Genomic DNA, 10,355 nt, shown 5'->3' with positions numbered 1-10,355 from the left:
ATGAGCGTACAGTGAGTGCAGTATATGAGTGTACAGTGAGAGCAGTATATGAGTGTTTGTGAGTGCAGTATATGAGTGTACAGTGAGTGCAGTATATGAGTGTTTGTGAGTGCAGTATTTGAGTGTACAGTGAGAGCAGTATATGAGTGTACAGTGAGTGCAGTATTTGAGTGTACAGTGAGAGCAGTATATGAGTGTTTGTGAGTGCAGTATTTGAGTGTACAGTGAGAGCAGTATATGAGTGTACAGTGAGTGCAGTATTTGAGTGTACAGTGAGAGCAGTATATGAGTGTACAGTGAGTGCAGTATTTGAGTGTACAGTGAGAGCAGTATATGAGTGTTTGTGAGTGCAGTAGGGTGACTGGGTGTGTTAATGAATCCCTCGCTCTCTCATTCATGTCTATTTTAAGCTCCATCAGTGTCGCATCAGAGAGCAGCTCCAGGGCAACACACACACACACACACACACACACACACACACACACACACACACACACACACACACACACACACACACAAAGACAAAGACAATTTTCTCCACCTGATATTCACAGAGGTGTCATTTCAAGAGAGGTTAATTTAAAAACAAGATCTTATTTAAAAGAGCAGACGGTATTTGGAGGTTTTATTTTGCTCTGCTCGTTGATTTCCCGGAAGTGACGCATGCGCTGATTTGTGTTTGTTTTCCTGACAGTCGCGGCCGTGTTGCGCTTCAAACTGCCAGAAATCAGCCAGACATTCAGGTAAACATTGACTAAACACTTTATTACTGCACTTTACAGCATGAAATAAACGCGAAGACGGTGTAAATGAGCGCTAAACGCCGCTGTGCTCAGCTCGAGATGCGGATGCTAATGTTAGCATAGAAAGAACAGCTTTATTTATTCATATCAGCTGATTCATGTCAGACGAAGATGATTTTCATGTCCGAATATGACTGTGATCTGTGATGTTTTCACTTAATACACCTGATGTGATTTCTGCTGCTCGGAGATCTGAATGGATGTGTGTCAAATCTAGTGAGCTGCTGCTGCTGCTGCCTACCCAGGGCGCATGTTTGTCTTCACAGGGAGCATTCGAAATAAATCATGCTTTAGCAAATCGTATTTATCACATAAAATGTCTCTGTTATGACAAAAAAAACAATATTATGACATAAAGAGTTGAAATTATGACAAAGTCAATAAAATGATATGAGTCATATGAGATACAGAGTCATAACTATGACGTAAAAAGTAAATATTATGACAATATTATGACAAAAAGTCAAAATTATGGCATTAAAAGTTAAAATTATGACATAAAAAGCCAATATTATGATTAAAAAGTCGAAATTATGACTGTCAGATAAAAAAATGTGACATTATGAGATAAAATGTCATAATTACGACTTGATGAAATGATTTACAAAAGCATGATTTGGCATTTGTGTGTTGAGCTGCATGTCTAGACAGCATCATGTTCAGCAGTTAGGGTGTGCTGTCTATGTAGGCGTCAAGGGCGCACTTCTGATGGACAGAGGCTCGATTCAGAGAGAGATTTGAACACTTTGATATCATTGATCTGAGCGGATGTTTGATGATGTCACGGCTTCCCATTTCAATTCACGTACTTTGCTGTGTTCACTTTCAGTACTGCCAAAGCTTTATACACTAAACAAGTAAAGACGAGAAGAATTTTCAGTAACTCCACACTCATTAGATAATGCATTAGTTAAAGGTGCAATATGTAATATTTTTGCAGTTAAATATCCAAAAAGCCAGTGTTATATATTTTGTTCACTTGAGTACTTACAATATCCCAAATGTTTGCAACTATTTGTAAATCGTGAGAAAATACGGGACGTGTGAGGAGTCGCCTGTCAATGGCGTCATACCCGCGTTACCCTCGGTTTCTGGTGTTATTTTGAAGAAACCATGGAAACACCAAAGACGCTTTAATATTTACATGTTTTAATAGACAAGGGAACAACTGTTTGATATATTTATAGACAGAAAACTAATTATTGTTATATAGCTCAACACGTTTAGTCTTATTGTTTAAATCTAATTTTCTTGATTTTTTTTGCGAGTCTCATGCTTTACCATGCCTCAGAGAAAAACACTATTGTGTGAAGTAGCTAACATAGCATAATCAGATGCAGCTTTATTTTTAGTAACAGTAATACAGCATTTTCTACATCATACAATACGTTTTAAAATTAATTGCATGCCATTTATCAACACAATCATCCAGCATTTAATATGATATTGTAAAATGGATCTATGTTACTGCAGTGTGTAACAGTGTCTCACCGCAGCCACCGAGCGAACGCACAGAGTAACGTTATAACATCATTTTCAACACTCTCAAATGTATCTAATATGATAAACAGAGCTGCGTTTCCTCATACTCATGACCGGAAAAGCGGAAGCGGCGACTGTGTCATAATAAAAGTCCCGCTGCTCGTGAGGCGTGTGTTGATCAATCGCTCCAGCTCCTCGTTCAGCTCCACAACACTCGCTCCTGCTCTGCTTCACACTACAGTAACGTTAATAATCACATCCATGAACATGATTTCTTCCAGAGTCCAATCCCTATTCTTTTCCACTGTCCGTTGCGATGAAGACCACATGTCCCAAGATTCCGCGCTCAAACCAAGCTATGCCTTTGCAACTTTAACATAAACTATCTATGGGCAATGTATTTTTACTGCATTTATAAACCTTTAATAATATTAGTTAATAAAAATATTCACAGTGTTGTTAGTTCACTAATGTTAACAGATTACTTAAGGTTAATAAATGCTTTAGAAGTGTTGTTCATAAGGATGTGCAGCTGAAAAATGATAGTTTTGGGTAAATGTTTTACACAGTTTGAGGAATTGTTGAAGTGTTTTTCTCTTGATCACTGACTTCAGATGCGGTATAGTCTCCCGACTGCTGATGTTTGTCACATCGGCTGTTCTTTAGGGAGTCAAATGTCCCTGAAGAACTGAAGAAAGCTCTCGTGACTCCTTTGAACTCTCTGATTCTGTTCTTCACACTCTTGCGCAGTGACTGACACACTCTTAAGATCTTGTTATAAATAAAATAAAGAGTGAAACGAAATGTGACCTTATGTTCTCAAGCTGTTTATTGACGTCTCTGCGGTTGAAACACTGATTGATCGATTACATGAGACATGATTCATTTCAGTAAGTTGTTCTGAATCTTTCAGCATTCCTTCTGATGTTCATTCATGTTTATTTGGTGCCGTAACTAGTAGTAAAGAGAGGAGATGATCGCTTCACACATTATAGAGACACAAAAACACATTTATTGACAGAATTTGAGAATAAGTATCAAAGCTTATTGTGTTTATTGGATGACAGGCGCTACAAATAATGTTTAGTGCATCAATATCACTTCCTCAAAATGAGAATTGATTAAGCAGTTAAGCGCTGAGCTAATCTAGCCAGGTTTTGTGTGTTCGTCAGATGGACCAGTCGGCGAAGTCGTACATGTTTGCGAGTCTGACGCGGCCTCACTCCGAGCAGCTCCTGCAGGGTCTGCAGCTCCTGCGACAGGACCATGAGCTCTGCGACATCGTGCTGCGGGTGGGAGACGCCAAGATTCACGCGCACAAGGTGGTGCTGGCCAGCATTAGCCCGTACTTCAAGGCCATGTTCACCGGCAACCTGTCTGAGAAAGAGACGTCAGAGGTGGAGTTCCAGTGCGTCGATGAAGCCGCGCTCAAGGTGAGCAGCGTCTGTTTCATATCTGTTTACTGTGATTACAAAAGATGAAATAATACTTGATGTTCTTCTGGGTGAATCTCTGAACACCTGTCAAGATCATGTTCAAATCGTGTTTTACGGCAAAATCACAAATAATGTTATGCTTAAATAAAATAAAGCCAAAATTTAGTACTTTTTTTTTTTCCCCAATTCTGATTGATGTAATGCATAAAACATACATTTAAATTATGAAAACATATTTAAAACAAAATAGTATCAACAGTACTAATATATATATATATATATATATATATATATATATATATATATATATATTGCAAGTAAATCACACATTAAATTTGGCTGAGAAATTACCCCCAAAAGATAATTTAAAGTCATTATTGTGTTAAATGACAGAAGCATCAAATAGACATTACAAATATGACATTTAAATTAAATTATTATTTCATATTAATACCCCTAAATAAGAATCTAAAACTGATGGATGTTGATAAATATCTAAAGTAATTGAGTCATTCATTTATTAGATTCATTCAAAGGGCTATATATATATATATATATAAAATTACATATACTATATGTAAATGTATGTAATTGTAATTATATATTATATAGTTATATATGTATAATTATATAGTATAGTATAAATTGTGAAATATATGTACACAATTGTAGTATTTGCTAAATTAATTTGATATATATATATATGACCATTTGCCTAATATATAATATACCAGTCAAAAGTTCATTTTTTAATGAAATTTTTAATGAATTTTTTAAAGAAGTCTCTTCTGCTCATCAAGCCTGCATTTATTTGATAAAAAATACAGTAAATTAAAATAAAATAAAAAAACAGTAATATTGTGTAATATTTTGTTCAGTTTTAATACACTTATAACTTATTTATTTCTGTGATTTATTATCAAAATGCTGTTTTGCTTTTGTTTTTTTACTTTTTATTCATCAAAGAATCATGAAAAAAATATCACAGGTTCCAAAAAAATAAAAGCAGCACAACTGTTTCCAACATTGATAATAAATCAGCATATCAGAATGATTTCTGAAGGATCATGTGACATTGATTTTGATTTTGAGGAGACATGTGACCCTGTAGAGCCATCAGTCAGTCACACTGTTGATGGAGTGTTTTTTAGTTAACCGTGACGTTTCCGTCTCTCCATCAGGCCATAGTGGAGTACGCTTACACAGGAACAGTCTTCATCTCACAGGAAACGGTGGAGTCTCTACTTCCTGCCGCCAACCTCCTGCAGGTCAAGCTGGTTCTGAAAGAGTGCTGCAGCTTCCTGGAGAGCCAGCTGGACGCCGGCAACTGCATCGGGATCTCGCGCTTCGCCGAAACCTACGGCTGCCACGATCTGTGCCTAGCGGCCACCAAGTTCATCTGCCAAAACTTCGAGGAGGTGTGTCAGACGGAGGAGTTCTTCGAGCTGACGCGGGCCGAGCTGGACGAGATCGTCTCCAACGACTGCCTGAACGTGGTGACGGAGGAGACGGTGTTCTACGCCCTGGAGTCATGGATCAAATACGACCTGACGGAGCGGCAGCAGTATCTGGCGCAGCTCCTGCACTGCGTACGGCTGCCGCTGCTGAGCGTCAAGTTCCTCACGCGGCTCTACGAAGCCAATCACCTGATCCGAGACGACCACGCCTGCAAACACCTGCTCAACGAGGCCCTCAAGTATCACTTCATGCCTGAACACCGGCTCTCCTACCAGACGGTGCTGTCCACACGGCCGCGCTGCGCTCCCAAAGTCCTGCTGGCGGTCGGGGGCAAAGCCGGGCTGTTCGCCACGCTGGAAAGGTGAACGAGTTACAAAATTTGACCATTTAATTGTGACCATTTAATATTTGACTGTTTAATTAGGAAAAAATTAATTCTCCAATAATGATTGTGATTCTGTCTGGCGATTCTGGATCTATTCTGAAAACTTTGGATTTAGTTTTTACCGCGTATGTGTGATAGCACTTGTGTGCACTAGAGACGGCTGTATGATGCCTGCTGCCAATCACACACAAACACACACACACACACACACAAACACACACACACACACACACACACACACACACACATGTTTGTTTTTGTGAATTGTGGGGACTTTCCATAGACTTCAATGCATTTTACACTGAACAAACTGTACATTCTATCCCCCTACCCTGCCCCTACCCCTAAACCTAACCCTCACAGGAAACTGTGCAAACTTTTACTTTTTCACAAAAACTCATTCTATATGATTTATAAACCCATTTACATTGTGGGGACCGCTGGCTGGTCCCCACGATGTAGGTGAACTCAGGTTTATATTACATCATGGGGACATTTGGTCCCCACAATGTAATATAAACAAAAGCACACACACACACACACACACACACACACGCACAAAACCATCAGACAAGTATATAGACTTCCATTAAGTTAGGAAATGATGAAGTGAATTACAAGTCTGTGTGTTCTGTGAGAAACGCAGGCTTTTGCTCAACTCTTATAATGCGCCAGTATCTCAGTGTTAATATTAGACACACGAAACTCACTTACTGACTGACGGCTGCTTTCAAACACTCACACGCGCTTTGAGCTGTTTCAATTTTATTTCATAAATGACAAATCTTGCAACATTCAGTTATTAAAATAAACTGAACCAACATTGAACTGAATTGAATCAACATTTAACTGATTAGAAATCAACAGCATTGAATCAACATTCAACCAAATTGAAGCAACATTTAACTAAATTGAATCAACATTGAACTGAGTTAAATCAACATTGAACGAATTAAATCTACATTTAAATTGAATCAACATTGAACCAAATTGAATCAACATTGAACTGAATTGAATCAACATTGAACTGAGTTGAATCAACATTGAACTGAGTTGAATCAACATTGAACTGAGTTGAATCAACATTGAACTGAGTTGAATCAACATTGAACTGAGTTGAATCAACATTGAACTGAGTTGAATCAACATTGAACTGAGTTGAATCAACATTGAACTGAGTTGAATCAACATTGAACTGAGTTGAATCAACATTGAACTGAGTTGAATCAACATTGAACTGAGTTGAATCAACATTGAACTGAGTTGAATCCACATTGAACTGAGTTGAATCCACATTGAACTGAATTGAATCCACATTGAACTGAATCGAATCCACATTGAACTGAATCGAATCAACATTGAACTGAATCGAATCAACATTGAACCGAATTGAATCAACATTGAACCGAATTGAATCAACATTGAACTAAATTGAATCAGCACTGAACAAATTAAATCTACATTTAAAATGAATCAACATTGAATCAAATTGAAATCCACATTGAACTGAATTGAATCAACATTGAACTGAATTGAATCAACATTGAACTGAATTGAACTGAATTGAATCAACATTGAACTGAATTGAATCAACATTGAACTGAATTGAATCAGCACTGAACCGAATTGAATCAACATTGAACTGAATTGAATCAACATTGAACCGAATTGAATCAACATTGAACTGAATTGAATCAACATTGAACTGAATTGAATCAGCACTGAACAAATTAAATCTACATTTAAAATGAATCAACATTGAATCAAATTGAAATCCACATTTAACTGAATTGAATCAACATTGAACTGAATTGAATCAACATTGAACTGAATTGAATCAACATTGAACTGAATTGAATCAACACTGAACCGAATTGAATCAACATTGAACTGAATTGAATCAACATTGAACCGAATTGAATCAATATTGAACTGAATTGAATCAACATTGAACAAATTAAATCTACATTTAAAATGAATCAACATTGAAACAAATTGAAATCCACATTTAACTAAATTAAATCAACATTGAACTGAATTGAATCAACATTCAACTGAATTGAATCAGCATTGAACCGAATTGAATCAACATTGAACCAAATTGAATCAGCACTGAATTGAATCAACATTGAACCGAATTGAATCAACATTTAACTAAATTGAATCAACATTGAATTTTAATTGAATCAACATTGAATGAATCAATCAATCAACAAAGACAATAATGTCATTATTTAGTTCAGTTCAGTGTTGATTGAGTTCAGTGTGTAAAGTTCATCTATTATGAAAAAACAAGTTCAATTTCAGCAGTAAAGCAGCTCTACTGAAGACAATAGAGTCATTATTCAGGTCAATTCAGCTCAAGTTTTGTTCTCATCTGATAGTGTCAGTGCAGTCAAACCAACAATATGACTGAATATCAAGTTTCTGAAACAATTTTTGGAATTCCCACCCCTAACGTTGATTGATTCTTTATTGAGTTTTAATAAGCTGAACTGATGCAGTTTTGCACATGATGACTGTGTGTGTGTGTGTGTGTCAGTATGGAGATGTACTTCCCGCAGACGGACTCATGGATCGGACTGGCTCCGCTCACCGTGCCGCGTTATGAGTTCGGCGTGGCCGTCCTGGAGCAGAAGGTGTATGTGGTGGGCGGCATCGCCACGCACATGCGGCAGGGCATCAGCTACCGGCGGCACGAGAGCACCGTGGAGAGATGGGACCCCGACAGCAACACGTGGTCGTCGGTGGAGCACATGGCCGAATGCAGGAGCACGCTGGGTGTGGTGGTGTTAGCGGGGGAGCTGTATGCGCTCGGCGGCTACGACGGCCAGTACTACCTGCAGTCTGTAGAGAAATACGTGCCCAAGGTGAAGGAGTGGCAGCCCGTGGCGCCCATGACCAAATCACGCAGCTGCTTCGCCACCGCTGTGCTGGACGGGATGATCTACGCCATCGGCGGCTACGGCCCTGCACACATGAACAGGTACGGCAGCGCTGCATTCTGGTTGTTAGTTTTAAGTTAAGATTTATTTCATTTCAGTAATTAGAGTTGGTGTTATCACTAACTAAAGTATAGCTGCAAGCAACAATTACGGGGTCAAACCGAATAAGGACAGAAAAGGAAATATTTGTGGGCATCTGTGATCATGAGGTTAGGATAAAGCTTTTTAAATCAGCACTTATAATAGCATGGTTTATAACTTCTGAGCAGTAGGTGGTGCCATGACGAAATTCTGCATGCACCCTCAATTCATGCCTGTAATGACCAAGTTTAGTGTCAATACACTGAATCATTGTGAAGGTACTGCATCAAATCCATTTTTGCGTGCTCGCCTTCAAATTCATTGACGCGCTATACAAGAACGGATTGGCCAAACAAAAATCTTTTTTTAATAACTTTTTGCCTGAAGTGTGAGTAGATGCTACATACCAAATGTTGTGCAAATTGGACAAACACTCTAGGAGGAGTTCGAAAAAGTAGGAAAATTCAAAATGGCGGAAAAATTTTCATGAAGGAAATGATGTCATAGGGTGCATTACATGGAATCAGAGGAAAAAGAATTTTGTTTTTAGGACTTAGAGATAAAAAGTTATGAGCATAAACATGAGTGAACTGTTGGTGGCGCTAGAGGGTTTGAGGTGGAGACTCCAAATTTGCTATAGTAACGTTTCAGACTGTCCTCTATCAGTGTGCCAAATTTCATAACCTTTTACCATACGGTGCTATTTTGAAACATTATGAAATATGAACTACAATGTGCTTTTAATATACTATCTCTGCATTTTAAAAATGTATTTAGATGCCACTTATCGTACATTTGAACCCATAGTGTACTTCAAGTAGTAGCTAAATATATTTTTTAAATACAGAGATAGAATATTAAAAGCACATTTTAGTTCATATTTCATTTTTAGTAAATTAAGAACAAAATTAGTGCATGAAAATAGAGCACTTTAAGTATATTATAGAAATGTACTTTTTTTTCACCTGGGAAGAGCGGAAGAATAATATATATTTCAAATTTCTGTTTAGTAAGTTGAAGTACTAAAATTATTAAAACTAAAACAAAAAAGAATAAAAATCAAAGACATATTAAATCTTATAAAACCAACAAAACACAATACAGTTACTAAAACTTTAAGAAAAATTAAAACAAAAATTCAAAATATTAATAAATATTAATGGTACTATAACAACGGTTGGTATATTAGCAGAAACACTTGAGTTCAAAGCCTTGTTTCTTATGTAACTACTGAATGAATTTAATTGTGACATTTATTTTAATAGTTCCGTGTTGAGTCAGGTTTGGTTTAGTCAGTGGCTCATGGGACGGTTCTGGTGTTGTCGTTGTGTTTCCATGAGCGCCGTCCCTCGAGAGATGCGTTTCGGCGGAATCGTCTCTCCAAACACACGTGTTCAGGCTGGAAAGAACACAGACTCATGGGACGCTGTCATGGTTTCATCTGTTTCAAACTTTATTTGTCTGGTCATTAATGTCAGGCAGGATTGAGTTAAATTCATGATGTTTGTTTCAGTGTGGAGAGATACGATCCAAGCAAAGACTCATGGGATATGGTGGCGCCCATGGCCGATAAGCGCATCAACTTCGGAGTGGGCGTGATGCTGGGCTTTATCTTCGTCGTCGGCGGACACAACGGTGTCTCTCATTTATCCAGCATTGAGCGATACGATCCGCATCAGAACCAGTGGACGGCGTGTCGGCCCATGAACGAGCCGCGCACAGGTGAGAGCGAAGAACCTGATCGTAACAAATACAGTGTGCTTTT

General features: G+C 38.0%; 1 protein-coding gene across 4 annotated transcripts in view; it reads left to right on the top strand.

The window, feature by feature from the left end:
* Nucleotides 1-234: 234 nt before the first annotated feature.
* Nucleotides 235-10,355, top strand: part of LOC137006093 (kelch-like protein 28) — a 13,908-nt gene continuing 3,787 nt past the window's right edge. Inside the window, exons 1-6 of one of the 4 annotated variants that reach the window (XM_067366514.1) lie at nt 235-573; nt 695-743; nt 3,458-3,718; nt 4,903-5,540; nt 8,107-8,550; nt 10,104-10,312. In XM_067366514.1, coding sequence (XP_067222615.1) covers nt 3,458-3,718; nt 4,903-5,540; nt 8,107-8,550; nt 10,104-10,312 — 1,552 coding nt within the window. In that variant the 5' untranslated portion in view covers nt 235-573; nt 695-743. The other 3 variants (XM_067366513.1, XM_067366512.1, XM_067366515.1) reach the window with 3 other exon arrangements.

This window comes from Chanodichthys erythropterus, chromosome 18, assembly GCF_024489055.1.
Source record: "Chanodichthys erythropterus isolate Z2021 chromosome 18, ASM2448905v1, whole genome shotgun sequence".
Classification (NCBI taxonomy): domain Eukaryota; kingdom Metazoa; phylum Chordata; class Actinopteri; order Cypriniformes; family Xenocyprididae; genus Chanodichthys; species Chanodichthys erythropterus.
The sequence above is the reverse complement of the archived record's forward strand: the minus strand, read 5'-3'. Positions and strand labels throughout refer to the sequence as shown.